Consider the following 27,638-nt stretch of genomic DNA (forward strand, 5'->3'; position numbering starts at 1 on the left):
AAGTAGTTAATAGAAGAAAAATCTAGTTTGCTAAGAAAATGGAATCTTTAGTGTCACTTTCAGTGTTAACAGATTTGCTTTTAGCCTATTTTGACTGTCAGATAAAAACTGTGTAGTCAGTTCATTTAATGTAAACAAGGCTTTTGTTACTCCTATAGAATTTAGAAGTTCCAGTTCATCTCTAATCTCTGTCCCTGATTCCTTTAGGTGTTCATATTTTAAAAACCCATAAAGGGAACAAAAAGCTTAAGACAAAGAATATTTCAGTGTTTAATTCTGACTTTGAACTTTCTAATTCATGTATAAGAAATACTGTCTACATACAGTATTGCTAGAAAACAGCTACTGATAATTATCATTATTCTAGGGAAAGAAACAGAAAGATTCACACCTTTCTGTTGCAGGGAAAAACATATAGGAAGTTCTCTCTCCCCATCCCCCCTAATGACCATACATTGTTCTAAGTAACTCGGTCTAACTTCCTTTGTTGTCACTGTGCTGGTGGTGATGCAGCAATTTCTTGCTGTCCTTTACGACCAGTTCTCTAAGCAGTGGCTTTCAAACTTTAACTGCTATCCCCACAACACCACACTGTGACTCAGTACACTTGCATGTATAAATAAAACCCAAACAAAAATGAAACAGTACTTCCCTTACTAAATGCAGTGAGCTTTTCCTTTTAATTTTTTAAAAGCGCATCATGACCCACTAATGTGTAATTAACCCACAGTTTAAAAGGACTCTTCATTTCCACTGGGTTAATTCCGTAATTGTGGTACACATAATATGGGCTGGTTTTATAATTTACTTGAACCTGGTTCCTGGCTCTAGTTATATGCAAGACTGTCTCAGAAATTTGTCTTTAACTGCTCTGTTTTAAATATCCTAGCAGTTAAACTTTCTGTTAACGTTGCCGAAAACTTTAATGCCTGTTAGGCTTTTTATGTTAAAGATGCTAAAACAGTATCTTTTCCTTTATGTGAAAAAAGATAATACCTTTAAAACAGAGTATGTACTTAGAAATGTAACCATCCATTTTTGTTCTGTTTTAGTCAAATACTGGAAATAATGTCAGCAGTAAGAGATGAAGATCCACTGGAACTAGCCAATACGCTATATAACAACACTATTAAAATATTTTTTCCTGACATGTAATTGGTATGTGTCTCCCATTTTTCCATCATGTATATAAAATTTCATGGTAAAACTTAAAAGTTTCAATAAAGGAATTCTCTGGAAATTGTCTAAAGAGGTATTATATCAATCACTGTATGCTACCCATGAAGTCAGATGAGAATTTTTTAAAGTCACTTAATGTCTTAGTTTAAAATAGTGAAAACCCCCAAGTATTTCATGTTGTAATCTCTTCAAAAGTTCAAAAGGACAATTTTATGTCAACTCTGCAAACAGACTGGCTAACAAATACAGTGATTTTTACATCAAAATTAAAACAATTAGCACATCCTGGTTTATACCAAAGGTTAGTTGATATATAAATAAGCCTATTTCTCAACTCACACGCTCTCTGAATTGTGACTTTCAAACCCAGCTCAACCACAATGCTACTCTCAAATTTCAAAAAAGTGTCTCAGTCACTTCTGGCAGCCTATTTTTTCCCTTAGTTTTAAAAATACTCTACATTTAGCATTTATCCTCTGGTACAAATTCTTTGATTTCTTTGATTTAACATGGTTTCCCCTGATCTGCATTTTTATTCTCTTCCACCCATTTTAAAGAAAAACTAGGGTCCAGAGTTAGACACATTATATACTTTCATTGAGGAATCTTTGGCACAGTTGACGCACCATATTATTACATCTATTAAAAAGTTATTTGTTCAAATTTGTCATAAAAATGTGAAAATTTTATTCTATGTACAATAATGTACACAAATTTAAATAGGTCACCAAAGAGACCAGAAGTAATTGAAGAGGTATATTTACAGTAGCACATCACAGTAAACGGAAAACCATTCACAGATTCAACATTGATACTGTTTTTGTGCTTGGTTACACACTGAAGTGAAGCGTATTACACCATGTTGGATGAACTGAATTTTAAACAAATACCTCAATGATCAGTAAATGCTATTTAATCAGTATCCTCATTAATCAGTTCCTCAGCTGCTGGGCCTGTGTGCTGAATCACTCCGTTTCTTTCTCTCTCAGCGTCATCGTCACAATCTGAACTGTCGTCATTCAATTCCCTGTCAGATTCAGCAGCAGCTTCTCTTACAGCTTCCTCTGGATTTTCATTGGGTGCAATAAATCCATTGTTGTTAGATATATTTGAATTATCCTTGGTATCATCTTCAATGTACACTTTTTGATGGCACATTGGACAAGTATCTTGAATGTACAGCCATTTCCGAAGGCAAAGTGCATGGAAATAATGATTACATGGTGTAATACGAGCAGATGTTGTAAACTCATGATAGCAGATTGCACATACATCATCTATTTCTTGTAGGCGGCTCCCTTTTATTTCAGGAAGTGAATTAATTTTTTTTACAGCAGTTCTACGATTCATGAATGTCTTCCAGCCATTTTTTGCTTGTAAGTAGATGTTAAAATAGGCATGTAAGCACATCATACAAGCCCGAATTTTACTTCCTGACTCAAACATCATAGTATAAGCCCCATTTCCAAACATTACCACTCCAAATATAAATTCAATAATATTGCCTGTTGAACGAACATAGTAGACATAATCATCAAGCTTTTCCCAGAGGACATTATAGTAGCCATCAATCATGAATAACGTATAAACAGTGAGAGAAACAATTACTTTTAAGCAGAGTTCCACACAAAAGGCTGTAACTGCAAACAACCATGTATTTAGTGCATAGTGATGCCAAAGAACATAACTGAGTATAACAGGAAGAATAAACAGGCAAGCAGAGACAAAGAGCACAGGAAAATGTCTACGGAAAGATGACACATGAGAGGCACTGAGAGACATTAATACAGGGTCTGTCATTCCGTGGATGAAATGCAGGACTGCTGTTAATAAAAGGCACATGTTTCTACTTAAGCGAATAAGTCTCTCTTCTGGTCTTAGCCCACTTAAACCAGTCTGAAGAGCCAAAATAAAAAACAAAACAGGTGCTACAAAGCCAAGCCGCCTGTCATCTTCTTCGGTTGATCCAATAAAGGCCAATATTCCAAGACCCAAATAATGGGCTATTGAGGAAATTACAGCACTCATGCCCAGTACAGTGAGTGTAGAATCACACCCACTAATTATAAGATTACAAATGAGGTCCCAGAAATCATCCCAAGAAATGACGAAGGAATCAGTTTCATTTGCCATCCTTAAAATGTACATTAATACTGTAGCCTGAGCTGTAATTCTTGTTAGCCAAAAGACTCTCAGTACATCTGGGAAACGAATCCTCTTCCATGTGTCCTCCATTAATAACTGTAATCCATAAATTCGATACATGTGCCTCACTAAAAGATAAACGTATCTTGTGGAATAATAAAACCACTTAAGTTTCACTGCCAAGACAAGCACTGTATTTAATGTGAGAATCAAGGAAGAAGTAAAAACTAAAGTCTCTCGGATGTGTAATGGTAGCTCTGTGATTAAGCCTATTACAGGAACCAAGAGATCCAAAATAATTAACTGTGAATAGACGGAATGAATTTGGAGTAGTGTAATGTATCCAATTCCAAATGTTAGCTGTAGAACGATGAGTGCCATCCACAGCGAGGGCCCTTTTCGAGGAAGCAGCTCAATTCCAAAAGCTGATGTGTTGTAGGCACCATAGAAGTCAATGTGCAAAGCAGCATAATAATTTACCAACACTGAGGTTGCAGCTAATAGAAAGGCTGAGCTGTACATGTAAAACTTGAAAAGTGATCGCTGTGACAAGGTCAGAACAATACTGGATACAAATATACCTAAAAAAAAGAAAGGACATTCGAATGAAACATTTTTAAAGAATGTTTTTTCCACTAACAGTTATGATATTCTTCCTTTAGTAAGGAAGTATGAATATTTTCAAACTGATGAACGTTAAGCCTCAAGACAATTTAGGCTTAAAGGCCAATGTATGTTTTTTGTAAAGTCAAAGTTCAACAGGACAGATCACACATATTATCCTTAAAAATCCTACCCCTTATTTTCTAATTTCCAAAGTAATTCAAGTAGTATTATATGTCCAGACACCAAATTACTGAATTATCTTCAAGATGAGTTTGTCATGATATAGTTTAAAAAGTTTTAAACTTGAAAGAACATATTCATAATTATTAAAAATATTTAAGATAATTCCATTACAAAAACATTAAGGATTAAAAATAACCCAAGTGGAAAACTTTTGTTCCTATTAAATCTGAGATTTCTTTTTCTTAAACGTGTTCTTTAGGACATCAAGTTTAAGTTTCACACTTACCCCTAATTCCTCCTTTTACTCAAACTGAACTCCTGCTGGCTCTTATTTTTCCTGCTCCTTAAATTTGAGTATTCTCCCTCAGGTCCAAATTCACTTTTTTTCTGTACATACTTTCCCCTACAGATACCAGACATTTCCTCCAAGTTTCCTTTTTCCTGTATGTTTGAATCTTTTTCTTCAAATAGTCAACCCTTTTTACTGTTCTTCAAATTACAAAAGTAACATTCAGAAAACCAAAACATGTTTTAATAAATCTCCCCCCTCCCCCTCTCTGTAAGCAACCAATGTATATAGTCTGTTGTGCATCCAGCACCATCTTTCTTGGTGCTCTGACAAATTTTTAAGTGAGATTACGATAAATATTACTATCCAAGGTTTCAACTATGGGAACCACCTCCAAATATTCCCCTATTTCCACTTCTACATTACAACTGCAACACTCAAAATTTCTAAACCCTACTCAACCTACTCTCGCCTCAAACAGCTCTTCCTTGTGATTTCCAGTTTCAGTTAGAGGTACCATTGTTATTCTCCTAACAGTACCTCTAGCCCCTCATCCTCAAACTCTGACAATCAGTGACAAATTTTACCAATACCTATACCTCCCTTTTCTCAGTGACACCCACATATTACTCTGTCTCTGAAAACTCTCTCATCCAAATCCATCTACGAGCCATCACCAAATTGCCTTTCTTCATGTCTCTGCTCAAAATACTGCAGCAGCTCTGAAATTACTATCAATTAAAATCTACACTCCTTGTCCTAACATTCAAGGACCCAATTTGCTTTAAAGTAATATTCCTCCCAACACACACACCAATGCTCCAGGTTTCTCTCCCAAACATACCCCTTTTTCTCTGCCATAATTATAGCTGTATTTACATTCTTCTCTTTGCCTGGCAGAACAGCCCCATCAACTTCCCAAATCCCTGACTGTTCAAATCCTACCCATCCTACAGACCCACTTTTTCTGATACTGACTGTTCCTTCAGCATATCTACAGAACTTGGCGAAACTCCTAATACTCATACACCACCTGATACTGAAGTTTGTAGTTATCTGAGTAGGTACCTACCCTATTATAGGGTCCTTGATAGCAAGCAAGGATCCTACCTTTTACATCTACAGATACTGAAATATTTTGTAGAAAATAAAATAATTGGGGAAATGTTTCTGTTGAATTCTGTGTTCTATTTTTAAAGGCAACCATAAAATACAGCCCACTTGGAAATTGAAACCTATGAAAAGGTAAGACAAAGCTGAGAAATCAGACCTTGGAGTACAGAAAAAGTGACAAACTCCAAATTAAACATCCATCTATCCACCTGATTTCAGCATGCAACCAAGACCAACACTGCATAATACAATAGAGCCATTCCACAATCTACTGCAGTTAAAAGCAAGGGCCAAGTTCCTCCAAATGATGACTTTGCCCACAAACTTAAAATTTTATCCTGTGCCTATTTGTCAGGTCATTTGTGAAAAGGACAACAAAAGAAAACAATCACCTGGAAGATACATCAACCTCTGCGCAAGAACCACACAATTCGCTGAACAAGTGGGCCACTAATAATCCTCCCAAAGAGCCCTTTCAACAGAAAATGGGCTTTTTTTTTGGAGCAGGTTTAGAAACCCTTCCTGTGGAAGGTAACAGGAAATGGAATTTACTCAGCCACCATATGCCATATGTAATCTTACTTTCTCTACACAGAAAAACAAAAGTATTTTTTCCTGAAACAAAACTTAATCTCCTAAAATGCGTCAAAACAAAACCAAGATAACTTCAGTTCTATTATATGTTACTTTTTAAAAGGGAGAAAGTCAAGCAGGGACTGTAAATTATTTTTAACTTGCGATTCACAAAGTGGTACACTAATCTTTACCTGTGAATATTCATGAACTTTGCTGTAACTTATAACCAGATCTTTTTATTCTAATAGTTTTTTTTCCCCCTGAAGCTTATTTTTACACAGATTAAGGAATTATTTGGGTTTTAGAAATACTTCTGGACAAAAGAGAGTGTGATAGACAAATAATGTAGTGAGACTACAACCTCAAAGTTTGGATGTCTCCTAGCAAGTAACTATCTGATACTACTTTTTTTTTTTTTTTAAAGTAAACACCCCTAATGTTGATTTGTCTCCATTTAATCTTTTCTTAAAAATTAATTTATTTATTTGTTTTTATTTTTGGCTGCGTTGGGTCTTTGTTGCTGCGCGTGGGCTTTCTCTAGTTGCGATGAGCGGAGGCTACTCTTCGTTGCCTCTCATTGCAGTGGCTTCTCTTGTTGCGGAGCACGGGCTCTAAACGTGCAGGCTTTAGTAGTTGTGGCATGCGGGCTCAGTAGTTGTGGCTCACGGGCTCTAGAGTGCAGGGCTCAGTAGTTATGGCGCATGGGCTTAGTTGCTCCTTGGCATGTGGGATCTTCCCGGACCAGGGCTCGAACCCGTGTTCCCTGCATTGGCAGGCAGATTCTTAACTACTGCGCCACCAGGGAAGCCCCTGATACTACTCTTTCTTGATTAAAATTACTCCCCAAGATTTAATAATGACCAAACATTTCAAGAATAGTATAAAATTATTTTAATTCCTACCCAAAGTTTATATGCACACGAGGTTCTTAAATTTTTCCTTTATACTCATGTTCCTGTGTATGGCATGTAGAATCTGCTCTCATTTCATAGGGAAAAAAAGTCAACTTTTCAAGTCTCTCAAGTAATATTCCCTCTCATGGCCTTTGGGAAGTGTTGTCAATAATATCAAAGTTTCGTTGCATTTTCACAACTTCAGACGTGCAACTCTTGATATTTAACCTGTAGGCCTAAGAAAATTAAGCCCCAGGACAGTTTCCTCATTAGGATTTAAGAGTGACCTGCAATAAGTAATCAAGGCTATATAGAAATGCTACTTTATAAAGAAAAATCACCTTGGGACAGTGGCGCATAGAATTAACTGGAATCACAACTCAGGGATCCAATTCTCCAGCGATTAGAGAGCTTCACTAAAGTGCTCAAGGTAGGAAAAGCGGCAGGTATCAAAATCAATTCAGAGCTTTGACGATATACATGAACTCAATTTATGAAAGAGTTCAGGGCCTTTTCAATTTGGATTACCAAAAATGAGCAAACAAAACAAGCTGAAAACAAAAAACAAACCACCATGCATGTTACACAGCAAAGTGTGTAATTCTTTTATGTGTAAAGTCCATTCATACCCTTAACCTTTCTGGAAGTTGGGGACTGAAAATTAGAAGGAAATAAGACATAACTCCCCAGGTACGTTAAATACCTTTAATATAAAATCTAAAGCAAGCTGTGGAAAAACATTTCAATGCCTGACAGAATAAAGACGGAACAGTACAAAAATAAATGTTTTAACTACATTACTCCCAAGGGAACCCTATGCAATGAAATACAAAACAAAGTAAATAAAACATCTTGGGATGTCAGTCTGTAGGTGTACTTGACAAACTATAGCATAAAAAAAATTTTTCTATCAAACTCTTTAGGTTAAAAAAAGGGTATTCTAAGTTTTTTATTAGTAAGATAAATTTTGCTTTTTTGCTTTTTAAATTTTTAACAACTATGTGTTTATTAAAAAGAAACATATGAACATGATTTTTTTTAAAAGTTCAACTCTATAAGTATTAAAAGTTAACCGAGTTTTACATAAATAAACACATTCATGGATAAATACTTGTTTTTGCTTTTTACCCAAAGGAGATCTCATTATAATAGTGGAGTTTTTTAACCTTTTCTAAAAATTACATTTCTGATTCCTCATCAAAGAGGGCACCTTTCAATTTACTGACCATTCATGTTTCTTCCTCTGTGAATTGCCAGTTTATCTTTTGCTCATTTATTTACGGAGTTGTTTTTCCTTATTGAATTGTAGTCATTTAAAAAATACTCTGACTACAGATTCTTTGTAGTTATCTGTAATGCAAATATCTTCTCCAGATGTGTGGCCGCTCTTTTCACTTTCTGATGCCGGCTTTTGATTAACAGAGGTTTTTAATTTTAATATCATTGAACTTATCAATCCTTATTTAATACATTTGCTTTCATATATTTCTAAAGAACTTTTCCCTTACTCTAACGCTAAAAAAAAAAATTCTATATTTTCTTCTAAAACTTTTAAAGTTCTGCTTTTCACATTTAGATATTAATCCACTTAGAACTATTTATATATATATATTTTATAAATGTATTTATTTATTTATTTAGGCTGTGTTGGGTCTTTGTTGCTGCGCGCGGGCTTTCTCTAGTTGCGGTGAGCAGGGGCTACTCTTCGTTGCGGTCCACAGGCTTCTCATTGCGGTGGCTTCTCTTGTTGCAAAGCACGGGCTCTAGGTGCGGGGGCTTCAGTAGGTGTGTCACAGGCTCTAGAGCGCAGGCTCAGTAGCTGTGGCGCACGGGCTTAGTTGCTCCGTGGCATGTGGGATCTTCCCGGACCAGGGCTCAAACCCGTGTCCCCTGCACTGGCAGGCGGATTCTTAACCACTGCGCCACCAGGGAAGTCCGAACTATTTATATATTGATGTGAGGTAGGGATCCAGTATAATTTTTTCCACATGAATAACTAAATAACCACTAATTGAATAGTCTGTATTTACCTCAATGTATTGTATACTTCCAATTCTACCTCTGAAACACATCAAGTTTCTCTACATACATGGGTGGTCTGTTTCTGGGCTTTCTATTCTGTGCTATTTGCTGGTCTATTTGTCCACCTCAGTAGTTCTCAACCAGGATCAGTTTGCACACCCTCCCTTCCCCTCCAGTCGTCTGGCCACAATCCCCACGCCCCCACCAAAGAATTATCCCATCCAAAATGTCAACGGTATCTCTGCTGAGAACCCCTAGGCTATCCCAATGCAGTCATAATTACTACTGCTTCACTTTGCTTTTACACTTCACAGGTTTTCTGAGTTCTTTCTACAGCACCAAAAATAACTATCTCATGTTTTTCAACAATTTCATTGCATGGCTGAAACTGATAATATTGTACAATGAACAGATTCTCTTTAAATAGACATTTAGATTAACAATTTGTTTTTGTTTTGTTATTACCAACAATGCTTCAATGAATATCCTTGCCAACAGTTTCTGCACAACTATATCTTCAGGCCAAGTTCTTAGAACTGGAATTGTGAGTCAAAAGGTATACGATGAATTTTAGTTGATAGCACCAAATGGCTTTACATAGAAATAACACCTTACAAAAATTGTTTAACTTCATCTATCTCCCCATACCAAACTACTTTTTATTCACACTTTGAATTCTTCACCAATCTCATAAGTGAAATTTTGTTTTAACTGCATTTGTTAAATTATAAATGAGGCTGAGTAATTTTTGCTTTGCTTACTGACCATGTGCATTTCATTTACTGTGAAATGCTTATCCTGGGCCCATTTTTCTCTGGGAGTATAAGTTTTTCTTATTGACAGAGTAAAACTTTTATTAGTACTTCAACTAAATATGACGCAAATATTTTCCCCTTAATGCGTCATTTTTAAGAATCTTTGTAAAAAAAGAATTTTTTCATAAAGAAGTTTTTCATTTTTATGTACTCAAATTTATCAAATTCTCCCTTGTAACTTCTGGATTTTCTTTTATATTTAGAAAGGACTTTCCACTTCAATGAATTGTCATTATATGAGTAATACTATTAAAACAAACTCCTATGCTTGCATTTTCTGCCTTGGATTTAGACTTGTTAATTCAGCATTACGCTGCACTGGGCTGCATTTCATTCAGCATTGAACACCTCCTAAGAATAGCTTAATAGTCTTAAATATGATCTTATTTGGATCTCCAAATGAGATGCTTTATATTCTGACTTGCTGAAATTCTCTTATTAGTTTGATACCAAATAAAAGTATAGTAGTAATACTTTTTTGTAGGGGTAGGAGAGTAAATTCTTCAGACACTAAATAAAACTGGATGCAGAACAGATTTCCATGTTTACAATTCCATTTTAAGGAAAAAGGCGAGAGCGACAAATTTTGAGATTTATATACAGTAGCACAGAGAGGTCTACAATTATTAAAAAACTAACCAGGTAGAACAATTGATTTCAACCATCCTTTGGTATCTTTTACACACAAACCTGTCACTTTCAATAATAAATAAGATGCTTCATCGAATGGTCCTCAAATACTTAAGACATTTGTTTTTATTCAGGATGAAATGTTTTACCACCAAAACCAGTTTTTAATAATTTTATCATTCTTACAAATGTCATAAATTAGCATAATTACACTGCCATAATGTGAGGAGCAGTCAAATGATAGATTTGGAAAATATTTTGTATATCTCATAAAGTCTGACCCAGAGAATACTCTGGGATCAAAATTTCCAAATAAACAGCACCAACATTTTGCTGATGACTTCCAAAAACCGAAATATCTGTAACACAGTATGGTCTTAATTGAAGTATTAAAAATTTTTTTTAAAGCTACCATGTTTACCAGTAGCTAACAATTAAATGGCCCTTACTAGGTTCCAGGTACTGTTACAAGAACTTATGTCCTTAACACGCTATAAGAGAGAGACACCATTATGATCCATCTTTAAAAAGGTACCGGTAAGAAAAGGGAGGCACAGAGCAGGTGTAACTTGCCTGAGGTCACATTCTTCTTTAACCTCTCAAATGCAAACTTCCATGATTTACTACAAAAATAAGAAGCATGGATATAGTACAAGGAAAACACCAGATTACTTTATTCAGTGTTCTTAAACTACAAGAGATTTAATTAAAGAAAATACTCCTTTAAAGCTCCCTAGCCTGAAGCTCAACTCTGAGCACACTGCATTAAAGCACCTGGTCCCCAAGGGGCTCTCAGAGGCTCTGTAGTTACATGCCAGAAGAACACTCAAGACAGTGACTACACTACTGGCAGAATGAGTATGTGAATCCTCTCAAACCCAGTTTTGTTTTGGTTTCTTTTTTCCAGCTCCTCCACCATGGCCTCCTCCCTCCTCTCAAAGCAGAAGTGGGGAAAGCCCCTCCTACCACCCTCAAGTCCATGTTACAATACATTTGGTTATGTAGTGCCCAAAACAACACTTGGTAATCCCAAATTTCACAAAGTTCCCTAGAGCCTCTGCTCTCTCTCTAGCAAACTCTCTCTTCTCCTGTGGGGTTCAGGAATAGAAATGATCAGTGTTCTCCATTTCTCAGTCTCCCCAACCCAGGAATCAGCACAGGTCTTGACTGCACGCATGTCATCAATTAATGTGGAGAGGCACGGCGGGGAGGGGTTGGGAGTCTCAGGATCAGCTGGGACCACCTTTCTATAATGAGACAAGCAACTGCCTGTTAATTTATGATCATGATGAGTGACTTCTAACTGGCAGGAATAAAACGCTTTCCCAACAGGTCCCCATTCTTATTAATTTCATTGTAACATTATTTAACTAACCTCACTTGTATTCCCTGACTATCAGAATTAAACAAAATATGTTAAGCACAAAACATTAAAGCTAGCTATGTTCTTTTTTTATTGTGGTATAATCAATAGATAACATTATATTAGTTTCAGCTGTACAACATAATGATTCGCTATTCCTATACATTGGAAATCACACAGCTCCATTTTTGCCACAAATATGAGGGCATTACATTTTGCAGTGGTAAGCAGGATGGCTGGGATTAAGTAGCTGGTGGGTTACTGAGAAGTCTTGTGCTAAAGAACATCACGTTCACATCTGTTATTTTTAAGATCTAGCATATGATCATTATTATAGCATTCTGTATCTGGATTGCAGCTGTACTGAGGAGGAAGATGAACCATGCCTGATGTCAGAAGATTGTTAAGCCTAGGTGCTGGCAACCAATTACTTGCTGTGTATCAAAAGCAAAACACTTAAGCTCTATCTCTCAGTTTCCTCATTTGTAAAATGAGAATACCACCACCCACCCTCCTTTGAGGGATTTTTGAACGTTAGGTTAGATAATACCAGTGAAAAGGCACTGCAAAAGTAAAGTACCAAACAAATGTAAAGTGTTGTCATAAACAAAACTTAACATTACCACTTTTTTAAAAAGTAGAAATAAAGCAGCAACAGATGGCTCCTAATTCAGAAAGGCTTGGTAAGGATCTCACCATCAGCTCGTCCTCAGCAACACTTCAAAAGCACAGCCTCACTAAAAACTAACACAAGAATTACCTCATCAACAAAATTTGCCACGTTTCAATTACTCAAAAACTTCTTTTAAGCGTAAATGCTCCTCACTCTGGTAATGCAAGTGAAAATGGGGAGTGAAGTATAAGATGCTTTTAACACTCCATTCATATGCAACGAAGACACTGATTTTCAAGTCTTATCACTTCCTAGCCACGTTTTTATAACCGTTCTCAATACCTTCTTCTCTATTCACGGAAAATTTTAGGACTCGTTATAAGTATCGCCTTCTTCATGAGGATTTTTGTAACAGTTTCAAGGTCTGACATTCTCTTTCGTTTGGATGTCATTTAAATGACAACATACGAGTACTCTGCATTTTGGAAAGGGGGAAACTGAGGCCCAGGCCTCGGCACAACGAGCCCAAGGTCACACACGACGAGATCAAAAACGTAAGCAGAGTTGCTGTTTTTCCAAGGCTGTCGCATAGAACGCGGTAAGCCAGTACTCATTCCCCTAGAGAAACAGCAGGCACAGAGCCGCATGCTCACACCTCGCTGCTTTCTCCCCGCCCTCGCTCAGAGGCAAAAATGAACAGGAGGCTGACTCGCAGGGAGGACCGCTCCGCTGTCAACTCTGAGACAAGTGTCATCTCCTCCTCCCGCCCGGCCCGCAAAGACGCCCCCGGGGGGGAAACGAAACTAGCGCACACACACACACACACACACACCACCGCCTGCGCGCGGCTGCCCTCTCCCTCTTGCATGTCTCAGCCCGCGAAACTAGTACACACACACACAAACACACATACACACACACACCCCACGGCCTGCGCTCGGCTGCCCTCTCCTTCCTGCACGTCTCGGCCAGCGGAGCCGTCCCCGGACGCAGGCTACCCCGTCCCCCTCACCAAGGAGCCGGAGTAAGATCTGGAGCCCGATGCAGAACCGGCTTTGGCTGGAATCGTAGTAGGAGTTGAAGATGGCGTCGATGATGTAGAGGCAGGGCACCCGGAGCGCCACTTCGAGCGCCGCCCAGACCTGCTGATGGGCCATCCGCACCTGCTGCTGCGGGGGCCCCACCGCCGCCATGAACCGCTGCCACACCGGGGCTGGGCGGGCCGGGCAGGGCCGCGTGGGGCAGGGTGCGGGACGGTGGCCGGGGGCGGAGGCGAAGGCGGGCGACTCCGCCCCCGCCCTCCCTCCTCTCGTGTCTCTCTCACGGCCCGCCCCGCCGCCCGCTCGCGTCCCTCGAGCTGGAGCAGGCGGCGGAGGCGGCGGCGGAGGCGGCAGCGGCGGCTCCCGGGAGGCCTGTGGGTGTCGGTGTTTCCGGCCGGCTATGGTCTGGCTCCTCCTCCCTCCACCGCCTCCCCCGCCCGCGGAGCCACCATCTTGACCTCGCCCGCCCGCCTCTGCAGTTGCTGCTGTTGCCAGGCCCGGAGGCTGCGCCCGCGGTCACGCGAGACCGCGGAAGCCGCGCGCCGACGCCCGCGTCATAATACGGCGCTAGGGGCGCGCCCCTCGCGGTCACCACGCTCGGCGTAGCAGACGTCCCTATCGTTGCCATGGTTTCCGCCCATCTCCGGGGCCGGAGCCGCCTTTGCTGCTTTTGGCGCCACCCAGTGGCGCAGGCGCTGTTGGGCAGCCGCGCCTTCCAGCCTCGGGGTGGGCGCCTTACCCGCAAAGGCGTTGGCGCCGTGAGGCAGTCACTGCTTCCTCGGGAGGGAATTATTAGCTGCTTTATTAAAGCCCATTAAACGTCCCATAAACATGATTCAGAACTGCTTGGCAGGAGGAGAGCCAAAGGGCGCCGCCTGCCAGAGCTACTCCACCCCACCGGGAAGCCGGGTCTGAGCGGCCGACCCTCCGGGGAAGATGCTACAAGGCCGCCTGTCGGAGGCGTCGCTGCATGCGGTGTATGGAGCGGCCGCCCTTCGTGGTATTGGGTTGGGAGTGGTAGGCGCTACCGAGAAAAACATCCCTCTCATCTCCGCACATCATCCTTTCTATCTCCTACCCGATTAGGCAGAACTGCGGACCGTGGTCGGCCACATTATACTAATGTCAAGGGCAAGAACCCTTTTTTTGGTTTTTTATTTATTTTTGGCTGCGTTGGGTCTTTGTTGCTGCACGGGGGCTTTCTCTAGTTGCAGCGAGCCGGGGCTGCTCTTCATTGTGATGCGCAGGCTTCTCACTGCAGTGACTTCTCTTGTTGCGGAGCATGGGCTCTAGGTGTGCAGGCTTCAGTAGTTCTGGCATGCAGGCTCAGTAGTTATAGCTTGCGGGCTCTAGAGTGCAGGCTCAGTAGTTGTGGCGCACGGGCTTAGTTGCTCCGCGGCATGTGGGATCTTCCCGGGCCAGGGCTCCAACCAGTGTCCCCTGCACTGGCAGGGGAATTCTTAACCACTGGGTAACCAGGGAAGTACCAAGAACTCATTACTAATGTGACTTAAGGGCAAGAACTCTGACCTCTGTCTTTGTTTCTAATCTTTGAGGTAAGAACACCCAGGCAGTGCCTTCTTTCCTTCTCAGGGCAGAAGAGGTCATACTTTTTTGTTTTTGTAGAGGATCAGAACATGCCATCCCAAAATATGTTACTTTGACATGATTATTTTGAGCTGAAGACAGTTGAGAAACAGCAGGAACAAAAAGCTCTCCACCTCAACACTTCCCTCCTTCCCATTTGCCTAAAAATAGGACATAAATTTCTATTGGTAAAGGTGTCTCCCTCCCCCTTACCAAGAAGAGGACAACTCTTAGACTCAATCACTGGCAAAGCTTATTAAGCTCATCCTTATTATCCGTTAGTTTCCCCCCATACACTCACCTTCCCACAGTCTGCCACCCCTATAAGCCTAAACCCCTTTTCCTTTATCACTTCTCTACAATGCATTGTTCTTTGTTCCGATGCTATATAAGCCCCAAATTGTAGCCACCTCTTTGAGTTATTCAACACTTAGTTTCTCCCAGACGTACGTGCATGGCATGAGTTAATAAACTCTTGTGTTTCTCTTGTTAATCTTTATTTTATTGGTTTAATTTCCAGGGCCCCAGCCACAGAACCTAGGAAGGAAAAGATTTTTGTCCCTCCCCTACACTTTCTTGCCTATCCATGTTTTAACAGTTTCTAATCTTAATTTGATGCACAAATTTTATTAGTATAAGAATTTCTCATTAAAACTAACTTCCACCTTGGGCCCAGAACTTTCAGGAGTGGTGGCACAGTTAGCTTACATATGACTTCAAGCATGTCTCTTTAAACTCACTAGGTCTCACTCTCCCCATCTATAAAATGAAGGTTTGAATAAGATCCTGGCAAGTACTTTAAAATACTACCTTAAATCTAAATTTACATTAATGAGGTAGTTTTTAGAATACTTTTAGGGATTTTTAAGATAAAAGATAAGCTTTCAAAGAAATAGCTGCAGTTCACTGAATCTAATCTCTTTGGCTTCTACATTGATTTCAATGTTGCACAACTCAGGTATATATTAAATTGAGTCTACCCAGAACAGTATGTGGGGTGGCTGTGTGTGTGTGTGTATTCATAAATTACCTATGTTCAAAAATAACAATCTGTTCATTTGGCTTTAATGGTTCAGAAGGCTTTTAGTAGCTCTAAAAAGCCTTTAGATGTAGAATGTGTAAAAACTACTTTCAATTTTCGGTTGATACTTACATCAGCCAAGTCTTTGTTACACGCAACAGGAACTGATTCTGGGCTATCTTAAGCAAAAAGGGAATTTATTAAAGAATTATTTTAATTATTCTTCAGGATTTCAAGTTCCAAGAGTGACTATGCAATTGGTCAAGCTTATTGGACCATGTATCTGTACCCAAGCTGTACCAGAGGGCAGGTACAAGCAGCTTCCTTAGTGGGAGAAAGCAGCAGGAAACAAGCACTTAGAATTACCCACCCCAGCCCTCCCTGCCAATGTATTATGTACTTCCTTCAAACGGAAGGTGGAGATGCTGGAAGAAGGGTAGGTATTGATAGCCACAAAAAGGATAAATACATACCATAACTTTATCTCAGACCTTGGGAACTACTTGGAAAATAATCTCTGATCCTAAATTACTTTATAGTTTTTCTCATTCATTAAAGTAAATTTCAGATATGCTCATGGAAATTCAGCTATTTGAATTTTCTGGTTTTGTAAATGCCAAATGAATAGGAAGATTCTGTTGTTGTTTAGTTAACAAAGGAAACATGAGAGAATATAGTGGCACTTGGAGTCAACGTTGAGTACATACTGACTGACTTTGGTTCATTCATTCATTCATTCATTCAACATTTACTGAGCACTTTCTATATGCCTGGCAGTATGCTTACCCACTTCTGCTTCTCACTAGTTCTCTGTCTCTAGACAATGTATTTAAGCTCTAATCTTCAGTATCCTCATCTGGGAAAAAGAGAAAAAAAGGTTAATAATGTCAGATAAGATACAAAACATATAACATGTATTATCCAATTTAATCCTCCACAACCCTGTCCAAGGACACAGGCAATTAAGAGTGGCAGGATTCTAACTCACACTTTTCAGATTCCACAGCCTAAGATCTGATCCTCTGCAAGTAATTGCTCATGCTTGTTACACAAATTAAAACAATATGTTTTAAGTACTTAGTATGGTATATGGTAAACAGATTATAGGAGAAATACTCATTGGAACCCCTATGATACTAACACAATACTGTGTTAGTACTGTGAAGATACTGTTTATTAGTTTGGGTTGTTATATGTGATAACCATTCAGTAGTACTGAATTTATATTAGGATATAAATATATGATAGGCTCAAATATGTTCATCATCTAAGGTGATGGTTAAGAATAATCTGAGGGATTAGATACTGCTGAGAGGAAGAGTACAAGTAATACTAAGTTAAAAACACCTGTCAAGGCAGGGAACCTAGAGGAGATGTATATAGTAACCCTCCGACAGATGGGAAATATAGGATCCTTCACCCTGGACGGGATCCTGTCATCCAGGCTTCTGATAATCACTTCTCATTTCATAGCTACACCCAAATGAGTAGAACAAAAGCTTCAAGGTGAAAGATGCAATATTGCAAAGATGTCAGTTTTACTTCATAGGTTCAATGTAATTCCTCCCCCCAAAAAAATCTCAGCAGGATTTGTTTTCAAAAAATTGACAAGCTGATTTTAAAATCCATAAGAAAATGCAAAAGGTCAAGAATAACTAATGCAATCTTAAAGAACAAAGTTGAATGATTTACAGTATCATATCAGGACCTATTCTAAGGCTCTAATTTAGACAAGATGGTATTTGTGGTACATGGATAGAAAAACTGACCCATGGAACAGAAGAGAAAGTCTAGAAATAGCCCCACGCATATACAATCACCTGATTTATCATAAAAGTGAAACTACAGTGCAGTGGGAAAAGGATGATTTTTTAAAAACAGCACTATAATGGGACTCTATGGATACTACCTAAGGACAGCATAACTTAATGGTGAAACACAGTAGAGGCATTCTCCCTAAAATTAGGAACAATTTAACATTGTATTAGAGGTGAGGGGGTGGGAATAGAGCAAGTTAAAAAGCCAGAAGCTTTCCTTTTTAATCAAGACTTAGCTGTTTTTCTTGAATGAATGCTCCTTAGATTGTCGCAAGCCTTTAGTTTCTAGAATTCTGAAAAGGTTGATTTTGACAATTTTTGCCAGTGTTCTCATTGCTTTTTATGGAAGAGCCAGTTTTTAGAGGTCCTTATTCTGCCATTTTGGAAGTTGCCCATTTTACTCCTGATATTGGGTAGGGAAGTATCAAAGAGACACCCTAGTGGATGAGTGGATTGAGTGTGAAATATATTCCTTTCTGCCCTCATTGTCAGTAACTCCACTTCCTCCTGATCAGATTCAATTACTCCAAACAGGATGGTGATTCTTTCTTGTCTGCTGGTCTCTTGGCACAAGGAGCCTAAAAGTACTGGGAAACCTCAGTAGGTTAAAGTTTAATGGATCTATTAATTGTGTCTCCTGATGAAACAGTTCCCCTGATAGGAACCAGCCCTCTAGAGCAGGGGTCCCCAACCCCCGGGCCTATTAGTAACCGGGCCACACAGCAGGAGGTGAGCGGCTGGCGAGTGAGCAAGTGTCATCTGCCGCTCCCCATCGCTCCCCATCGCTCGCATTACTGCCTGAACCATCCCCCCAGTCCGTGGGAAAACTGTCTTCCACGAAACCGGTCCCTGGTGCCAAAAAGGCTGGGGAGCGCTGCTCTAGAGCAGAGCTGTGGGGATGGGAAACACGTGGATCAGTGGAGACAGAAAGTGGGTGTATTAATTTCCTGCTGCTGCTGTGACAAATTACCACAAACTTCGTGGCTTAAAACAACACATTTATTCTCTTAAATTACGGCGATCAGAAATCTAAAATCAAGGTGTCAACAAGGCTGCGTTTCTCCTGAAGGCTTTGGGAGAGAATCCGTTTGCCTTTTTCAATTTCTGGAGGCTGCCTACATTCCTTGGCTCATTGTCCCTTCCTTACATCACTCCATCCTCCTGCTTTGGTCATCAGATCTCCTACTACTTGCTCCCATCTCCCTCTTACAAGGACCTCTGAGATTATATTGGGTCCACCTGGATCATCAAGGCTATTCTCCCCATCTTAACTTAATCACACCTGCCAAGTCCCTTTTACCATGTAAGATCACATATTCACAGGTTCTGGGTATTAGGACATGGACGTATTTGGGGGGCCATTATTTAGCTTACGAGGGGAATTCTATTTCTACTTTTTCATTCCCAGACTTGCACTTTCTGTCTATACTGGACATGGCACTATATAATGAGTTTGATTTAGTATACTGAGTCCTGGTGGACAGCATCCCATCTTCACATCTTCCAAGCTTTTGCTGCAGTTTCAAAAGGATTTTTCACCACACCATCGGGCCAGCATTTTCTAGACTCTGTAGTATGTGATAGGACCAGTGAATCCCATGGTCATGAAACAGTCCTTTGCTGTAAAGTAGGTCCCTAGGTCAAAGGCAATATTATGCAGGATACATATTGATGGACCAAACACTTGTAAACCCTTGGACAAGTAGTCTGGCCAACATCTTGTGGGCAGGAAAGGCAAACTCATACCTGGAGACGGGAAGATTCTAGTAAAGGTCAGTCACTGTCCTTCCAGGATAGGAGCCCGATGTAATCAACTTGCTACCAAGTAGCTGCTTGGTTTCCTTGAGGGATGCTATTGTATCAAGGGCTCAGTGCTGAACACGAGGGAGTGGCCACTTGGTGAGTGCAAGCCATGCTGTTGGCCTCTTGCTCACCTGCATCCCTGGGACATGACAATGTACATGAGCCCATTGTGCCAGTACTGGGACAGCTGATGGCTGCGGTTGCTTAAGTTACTGGCCAAGTATGTTTACCTGGTTGTTGAGTGCCTGTTCTGTGGTGGATTATCCCTGGTAGGCATTGTTATACAACACAAAGTTCTTTACTCATGTGCCGAATCCCGCAGATTTCTCCACTGCTTCTTCTCCAGGTTTCCCTGTCCCTGATCTAATCTTTTTCATGACAGGCCCCTAATCATCTAGCCAACTTATTTGCCACTTGCCAAGAAGATATATTCTTACTTCAAACCACTTCTTTTTCCACACAAAGTGGATGACCAGGAATACTGCCCCAAATTCTGCCTTTTTGGAGAATTCACCTGTCTTTTAACAGGACTCCTGATTTGGGCTGTAGGGCAAAAGTCTATTTTTGTTTTGAGCCCATATTCCAATAAACCCTTCGGTGAACTTAGCTTGGGCTTTTTTGTCCTGAATCAGCTAGACAAAAGAGCCTCTCAAGCAGCCACAGTTGTGAACTGAGGGAGGGACCCTGGTTCAAGAGTTATACGTATGATGCGGGAGTCTGGACCACCTGCCTATGTACCTATTCATTTCCCCTGGCCCTACTTGTCACCGATCCCAGGTGTACCACTTCCACCTTATGATGGATTGACTTGGTGGGTCTGACAAAACCTAGCTCATGAAGGGTTACTTGATGTCCCATGAGATGCTCAGTTCCTACCAAGGCCCATCAGCATGCAAGGAGCCATTTTTGAATGACGTGTGGTTCTCCACTGCAGATGCTTTGGCCTTGCTACAGAACCTAGTAGTCTACCTTGCGATTCTCCAGTTGGAGCTTGTCATAAACTCCCATAGCTGCTATGCTTATCACAGATACTCTTGTCCCGTAGAATCTCCTGTATTGAATGGCCCATGCAGTACAGCTAATTACACTGCAGCCTGTACCTGCTACAGAGCCTTTATGTGCTCTGGATCCCACTGAAAACTGGCAGCCTTCCAGTCACCCAGTATATGAGTCAGAGCAGTATTCTCAAGTTCTGAATTCCCACAAAGAAGCCTGGAGCTTGATGTGCATTCTTGGTGGCAGAATATTGATAAAATGAGTGAGATGCAAAAATTTGTTCTTTACTACAAAGGAGACATCTTGACATTCAAGCAGACCACTGGACCCTAAAAATTTCACTGATGTAAAAGGTTGCTTGTTCTTATTAGTGATTATTTCCTATCCTTGGGAGTATAATATGCTAGCTACTTATTGTTTACCTGGCCCAAGTAGTAATGATGTCATGAATGTAATAGGTCAGTGTGACATTCCGTGGAAGGTTCAGATGGTCTAGATCTCTTCCGACTATATTATGATAAAGGGTGGGCAAGTACTGTTCTCTGTCCTATATGAATGCAAACTGCTTCCCATCCCACACCCTCAGCACCCAGTTCAACAGACTCTCATGGCTCCTGTTGGTACATGTAGGTTAGGTCCTGCATCTCCTTTGGCACATAGGCCCATTTGAAAGTGCTGAAAGTAGACACACAAAGTGAAGGGAAAGGAGCTGCAGGACAGCTGCTTCACCATGGTGCTGCAGAACTGCTTTGTTTTTCCCATAAAGTTTTGCTACTTTTATTTGAATTTTGAAACTGTACGTTTAGCTTTGATTTTAAAATAAAATTCAATTACTAAAAGAAAAAAAGGGAAACTAGGACAGTCTATCCATCTGTATCTACCTACCTACCTAATATGTGTGTTATACCAAAATTCAGTTTTAGCCTCATATTCAATATTTTCTACTTACCTTGGATTCAACCTTGACCTTTAAAAACCCAAAGAGACAAATACCTATTTTCTCACTGTTTCTGGCCTCTCTGAAATTGTGATTGTTGGTCAGGAAATCTTGCAAGTTATTATCATATCTAATCAGAAAGATATCATTGCTAATATTTTAATATTCATTTTATAATATAGGTAATTCTAACATAATTCTAAACATAATTGTAGCAAGAAATTCTTATGTGCTTTACATGTTGAAACATTGTCAGCTGAAGTATGTATATTATTGCTAGAGTGAATTTCATCAATAATAATGACTGTGAAAGCTAGTACATTTACGTCAAAACAATTATTATAAACTTCTAAATAGTTAAAAAAAATTGACAAAATTTATGAAACAACAGCCCTCAAGGCATCGGACATAGGCAATGAAGGGCAATGGTCCATGAGAGGTGGAAAACAAACCAGGTGAGCCATACAATTGCTCCAACTTACAGCCTGGAGAAGTTTTCCAGGCTGTGGCATGAGGATGGAGTGGAGGCCAGCAGTCTGACTCCCTGAGGTGAGGAGGTGAGTCCTGGGAGCCCAGGTAAGTAGAGTTCACAGGGTAGAATGCCAGAGAGGAAAAAGCCGCACACAGAGGGAACTCCAGAGATCTGCTGACCGTTCCCTTAAAAGTTTTCAGCTGAGTAATGATCAGCCCACATGATAGGAAACTACCAAAAGCCAACAAAAGACCCACCAGAAAGGATAATAGGAAACAATACTCAAGAGCTCACACCGCACAGGGTGGTGGATAATTCCTGTTCCTACGTACAGCAAGAGTGGAAAATCTCATAATTCACAAGGCGTCAGAGAACGAAGAAAGGTCCTGCTTCAATAATGGAAAAAAATTAATCCTAGACTATATGCTGCTCTAACAAATGCTTAAAAGCAAGACTCAAAAAGACCAAACTGTTTCCAAGTAACCTAACTGTATTCCAGAACAAAACTCAAAAATGCTTTTAAAAATATGAAAATAGTTTTAATCATTTAAAATAATAGTTTAGTTTGAAAATGACTAGTTTTATGGCTTGCCCATGTGAAGTGGCTGCACCTTGAGGCTGTTCAGAGTGACATATACTGGGTTTCTTCTCACACGTGTGCCCAGGGTGGAAGAAACTGAATTAAAAATGCTTTTTCTATATATGTGTCTCATCGTTTTAAATTTCTGTTTGTATATTTTAAATATATACATTATACTCGTGTATTAATACATGCAAGTAATTTATTAAAATTATGGAGTGAATGAATAGAGCAGCTCACGGTCGAGGGAGTTTGATAAAATCATTATTATTGTTTTTTAATGCCAACTTCTCCATCAGGTGGGTACATTAATCAGCAACTAATACTAATGCCCGCAAAGGAAGCCTTTAGAGCTTTTACAAATTCCTGGATTGAATTTGTAAGGACGCATTGAGCCTCCTGACCCCTTCAGTCTTTTTCCCTTGGTTCCACTAAATGTCTCTTCCGGGTCAGGCCATCCAGCAGGTGCTTGGAGAAAACTGTACTGTAAATGGATATACTCAGGTGGAGAAAAGGCTTAAGGGACCCTTATTCTCTTCCATCACACGTAACTCCTGCTCACTCTTTAACTCTCAACTTAGGCATCCCTGCTCCCACCTTCCCAGCCACCCTCTCCACCTCCCATAACCCAGATCCTATGCGTGCCTGTAAAAACCCATTTGTTTCTATATGTGCACTTAGTACATAGTACTGACATTGTTTCATCTGTGTCCGTGTCACCAGGTGGTGATTCCATTGTGGGCAGGACTCAGGTTTACTCACCTCTACGTCCCTGGCCCTCCGCACAGTGCCTGATGGGGAAATTCACAGAACATCCTAATAAACCAGTGAATGGCTTTCAAAATAAAGTCATTCTGCTGTAAGTAAAGCAGATGTGCAGCAATCCCTCACAGCCTAATTGGGAAATGGTAGTTCCCCTCATACAAAGACTGAAATATTCACGATATACCAGTCACTGTGATGACAGTTAACATATTTTAACTCATTTAAACCCAACAACCTCCCTTCAGGATATGTTCAATTGTTAACTGCAGCATACAGATGAGGAAACGAAATCATGAGAGATTCATGACTTGCCTCAGGTCACATAGAAAGTAGAGGAGCCAGGAGCTGAATGAGTGGAACCTAAATGCCACGAAGGCAGAGCCCATGTCAATCTTCTTTCCCCACTAACACTCAGGGCCTGATACCTATAACAAGTTGAATGAATTCATTTGGGTGCACGTGACATCAGCTGCCTCTCCCACAGCTTCTGGCAGGAAGCTAACTCCTCAGCCCCTGGACATGCGGCTCCCTGACTCATCTTCCTCATTGTTTCTCCCCCTGGATTGGCTCAAGCTCCGCCTGGCATCTTTAGCTTGAGGAGAGAACGCTGTAGGCACAGGTGTGAGAAGAAACCCAGGGTGTGAAATGATGAAGGCAAACGCAGGAAGGCCGTTCTGTGGGATGGGAATGGAATCTAGCAGGCTCCTTGTGAGGGGTCACATGATAGCCAACATTTCCTGGGGGCCTACTCTGCACAAGACACTGTTCTTTTTAATCCTTACAGCAACCCCCATCTTCAGCACATCTCTCGCTGCTTCTTCTGTTCCAAACCAATCTAATGGCAACGCTCCAAACACTCTGAGCTTCCAAACTCTGGCACCTGTCAGTCTCTTCAACCAGCACCTGACTCCACTTAACAAAATCTCACCCAGTTTTTAAGAGCCAATTCAAACACTACCTCTCTGAAGACCTCCTCATTCAATTCTCAGAGCTTTTTTTTCCTTCCCCACCTTTACACTTCTACAACGAGCTATCACTCATACGGCACTTACTGCGTTGTGACTCTTTCAGCATTTGTGTTACGTCTGTTGCTAGCTTGGGAGCTCCTCAGAGACAGTATCTAATGCCTCTTCATATTTCCTGTGGCTCATGTTGATAGTAGGCATTTAATATTTTCAGAACAACACAAGCAGCACCAATCCTGTCCTTATTGGCACTGCTGCAAGAGAAGAACAAGCAGCCCAGCCCAACCGCAGCCAGACAAATGCCAGGTACAATCACAATCATGATAAAGCCACACTTATCCTTTTTCTTTTTTTTGGCCTCGCCACACAGCTTGTGGGATCTCAGTTCCCCTACCAGGGACTGAACCCAGGCCACAGCAGTGAAAGCCTAGAATCCTAACCACTAGGCCACCAGGGAACTACCAAGCCACACTTTTCTGTATTTCCTTCAAGAGGAAAACAAGCCCAGATGACTTCAAAGTGCACCAAAACAAAGCTCTGAAAATTGATTCTCGACAATTAGTCATCCTAAAGGTAAACAGTGATTCCTTACACTTAGTCATTCCAACAGTAAACAATGGCGCTGGCAGACAGCCATAAAATAAGGGGAGGCTTGGAAAACTGCACAGCATCTCACATTCCTTAGAGCTCCTTATGTTGGCCCTGATGTTCTCCGCCAGGGAAGGAAGATGGAAAGGCAGTCTCAGGCCTGTAAAAATCTAAGATTTTAATTCAAACTTTAAAAATTAGCTAGCAATTGGCAGCTACTGCACAAGCTAAGGCTGGAAATCTAGTTTCCCTGCCCTGTCATTTAAAGCAGTCATTCTTAACACTTTCTCTACTGTGATAAACCTAAGACACACCCTCCCCGCACCTACTCATTTAGGAATGCTAAAGTAGACGAATGGAGGTAATACACTAGAGGAATTTTTGTCCTCTTCCATCCCTAATTTAGTCAGTCATAATAACCAAGCAGCACCACTTGAATGCCTTGCTTTGGACCCCACTGCGTAGACCCATCGATTTTATTTCTCAAATCCATTCATCTCTCACTGCCACCACCCTAGTCCAAGCCACCATCATCTCATGCCTGAACCACCACAGAAGCCTCCTCGCCCGTCTCCCTGCTTCCATCCTGGCCCCACTCCAGGTGAGTTTCCATACTGTAGCTGCAGTGATTTTGGAAACAGCACTGTGTCCTTCACTCTAAAATAACCAATGCCCTGTGCATAACTGTTTATTAGGTGACAGCCATGTGAGACCTTGCCAAGAATCCCTCATTTTGCAAATGAGAAAATTCAAGGCCAAAGGAATACTGGAACCATGTACCCCAGATTAGATAGAACTGAGGTCACAATTCAGAACTCACAACTGCACAGCCAGGCCTCATTTCAATGAGCCACACTACTTCTCCCAGATACGTAGCTCATTCTGTAGGGTGTTAACGGAAGACAAATGAAATAATATGTATTGATTTAGAGCCTGCTTTTAGGGCCACAAAATATTAAAATAGATTACCAGGAGACAAGAGGGGTGAGGCCCCAGCCTGAGTTGATGCTTTAAGGGCCACTCACACGTAGATCCTCCTGTCTCAGGATCCACCTTCTCTAGCCAACTAGAGGACAGGGGCGGCATTCCAGATCCAGGACTATGTGATCCACGTGGGGAGCATAGGATTTCACTGGTTGGATGTGCAGGATTTGTGTCTTCCACGGTTTCCCGTGCACCTGTTGAAGAAGAGTGGCAATTCGACTTTCTGCAGCTTCCGCCCACCTTTGCCACTCTGGCTTGGTGGTGGCTGACAGCATTTTTCTCCTAGAATCTCTGGCAGCTCCATTTTTCAACTGGTTGGTGATCATTTGCTGAGGAGAAGACCAATACTCCTTTTCCATTTCACTGCTTCCAGGAGGCTGGAGAGTCTTCCCTGGGAAAGATTCCACATTTTGGTGAATATGCAAAATGCCTCCAGCATCCTGTCTTAGCGTTTGGCAGGCAATGGGCCAGCCTTCTTCAGAGCTGGGAATCAGCCCCAGGTTCACCCTGTCCGCAATGCTTGAGAGCTTCAGTTTTCTGTTATCCCCAAAGTGTATCTGGCATCGATCAGCTACTCCATTGAGCTCAAGGTTATTTCTCAGAGCAACTACAGCATGGGGGTTCCACTCGCAGGCATGGACGAAGGCAGCACCAGCATGAACTAGGAAAGGCAAGGTAAAATAACCAATCCCTGCATAGAGATCCACCAGCACTTCTCCAGCACAGGGCAGCGATGCCACACGAAGCTTCTCGGTGATGTTTCCGAAGGAGAACATGCACTGGGTCACGTCAAACTTATATCGGATCCCATTATCCACATGCTCTACCCAGCCATGGTCGCCCAGCAGCAGACTCACTGCTGGAGTTCGAGTGCCATCCGGTGACACCCGCCCTCGTTTGGCCAAACGCTGGACGTCAAGGGCCGAGGCAACCGTCTCCCAGAGTTCTGGTTCCAGATTTCTCCATTGCTTGGCTTGGAAACAGTCCTCACTCAGCAACAAGAGGTCACCATGTCGTTGCCAAGATCGGGGCAGATCAGCCTCCAGCTGAGCTGACCACGTCACTCCGCGGCCCTCTACCCAGCGTCTCACCTCAAGACACAGCCTTTGGGCAGGTGAACAAGCCTGGGCCTTCTTTGAAAGAACAGGATTCAGGAGCTGCGTTAGCACACAGGTGCTGCCTGGAGCCACACGATTCCTCAGCTCCCGCAGGTGCTGCTCATGGAGGCGCTCTCCCAGCACCGGCAGCGCCACGGTGCCATCCGGCATCTTTTCCACACGGTGCTGTCTCTCCAGGAGTTTCTGCTTCTCGAGATATTCCCTGTATCGCTGGGTAAACCGAGGTTCAGTCACAACTGCGACAACAGCCGCGGACTTCCCGCCTGCCCTGTCCAAGTTGCTGCCCTGCATTCCCTGGGAATCCCTCCGCGCGACTCCGAGTCCACTCACTTCCGTCCGCACATCCAAGCGCAAAGACGGAAGACGGGCGCGCACGCCGCTGGCTGGGGCCGGAAGTGACGTCAAACCGGCAAGGCGGAACTATATGATATTATCGCGCTAGTTGATGAATGGCGTCGACGTTGCCGTTGCCGTGTGAGGCCGCTGCCGCCATCTTTGTTGTGGCCAACCGTTAACTTGTTCCTGCCTAAGGGGAAAT

At 41.5% G+C, this 27,638-nt stretch overlaps 3 protein-coding genes across 11 annotated transcripts in view; 1 reads left to right on the forward strand and 2 right to left on the reverse strand.

Annotated features, from left to right (window-relative positions):
• TATDN1 (TatD DNase domain containing 1) overlaps nucleotides 1-1,240 on the forward strand; it is a 37,969-nt gene extending 36,729 nt beyond the window's left edge. For all 8 annotated transcript variants that reach the window (XM_007188869.3, XM_057532428.1, XM_007188873.3 and 5 more), the window contains one exon: nucleotides 1,053-1,240. In XM_007188869.3, coding sequence (XP_007188931.1) covers nucleotides 1,053-1,155 — 103 coding nt within the window. In that variant the 3' untranslated portion in view covers nucleotides 1,156-1,240. The remainder of the gene's footprint in view (nucleotides 1-1,052) is intronic.
• Nucleotides 1,241-1,922: 682 nt separating this feature from the next.
• RNF139 (ring finger protein 139) lies at nucleotides 1,923-13,978 on the reverse strand. The gene is made up of 2 exons (XM_007188867.3): nucleotides 13,440-13,978; nucleotides 1,923-3,905 (listed from the first exon to the last, which is right to left on the reverse strand). The coding sequence occupies exons 1-2, from the start codon at nucleotides 13,618-13,620 to the stop codon at nucleotides 2,092-2,094; spliced, it is 1,995 nt and encodes a 664-aa protein (XP_007188929.1). The 5' UTR covers nucleotides 13,621-13,978; the 3' UTR covers nucleotides 1,923-2,091.
• The window catches only part of TRMT12 (tRNA methyltransferase 12 homolog), a 48,338-nt gene continuing 24,487 nt past the window's right edge, over nucleotides 3,788-27,638 (reverse strand). Inside the window, exons 2-4 of one of the 2 annotated variants that reach the window (XM_028168183.2) lie at nucleotides 25,968-27,626; nucleotides 16,862-16,931; nucleotides 3,788-3,905 (exon numbers count right to left, since the gene is read on the reverse strand). In XM_028168183.2, coding sequence (XP_028023984.2) covers nucleotides 26,057-27,391 — 1,335 coding nt within the window. In that variant the 5' untranslated portion in view covers nucleotides 27,392-27,626 and the 3' untranslated portion in view covers nucleotides 3,788-3,905; nucleotides 16,862-16,931; nucleotides 25,968-26,056. Of the gene's footprint in view, nucleotides 3,906-16,861; nucleotides 27,627-27,638 lie in introns of both variants that reach the window. The other variant, XM_057532426.1, reaches the window with a different exon arrangement.

Source organism: Balaenoptera acutorostrata, chromosome 17, assembly GCF_949987535.1.
Source record: "Balaenoptera acutorostrata chromosome 17, mBalAcu1.1, whole genome shotgun sequence".
Classification (NCBI taxonomy): domain Eukaryota; kingdom Metazoa; phylum Chordata; class Mammalia; order Artiodactyla; family Balaenopteridae; genus Balaenoptera; species Balaenoptera acutorostrata.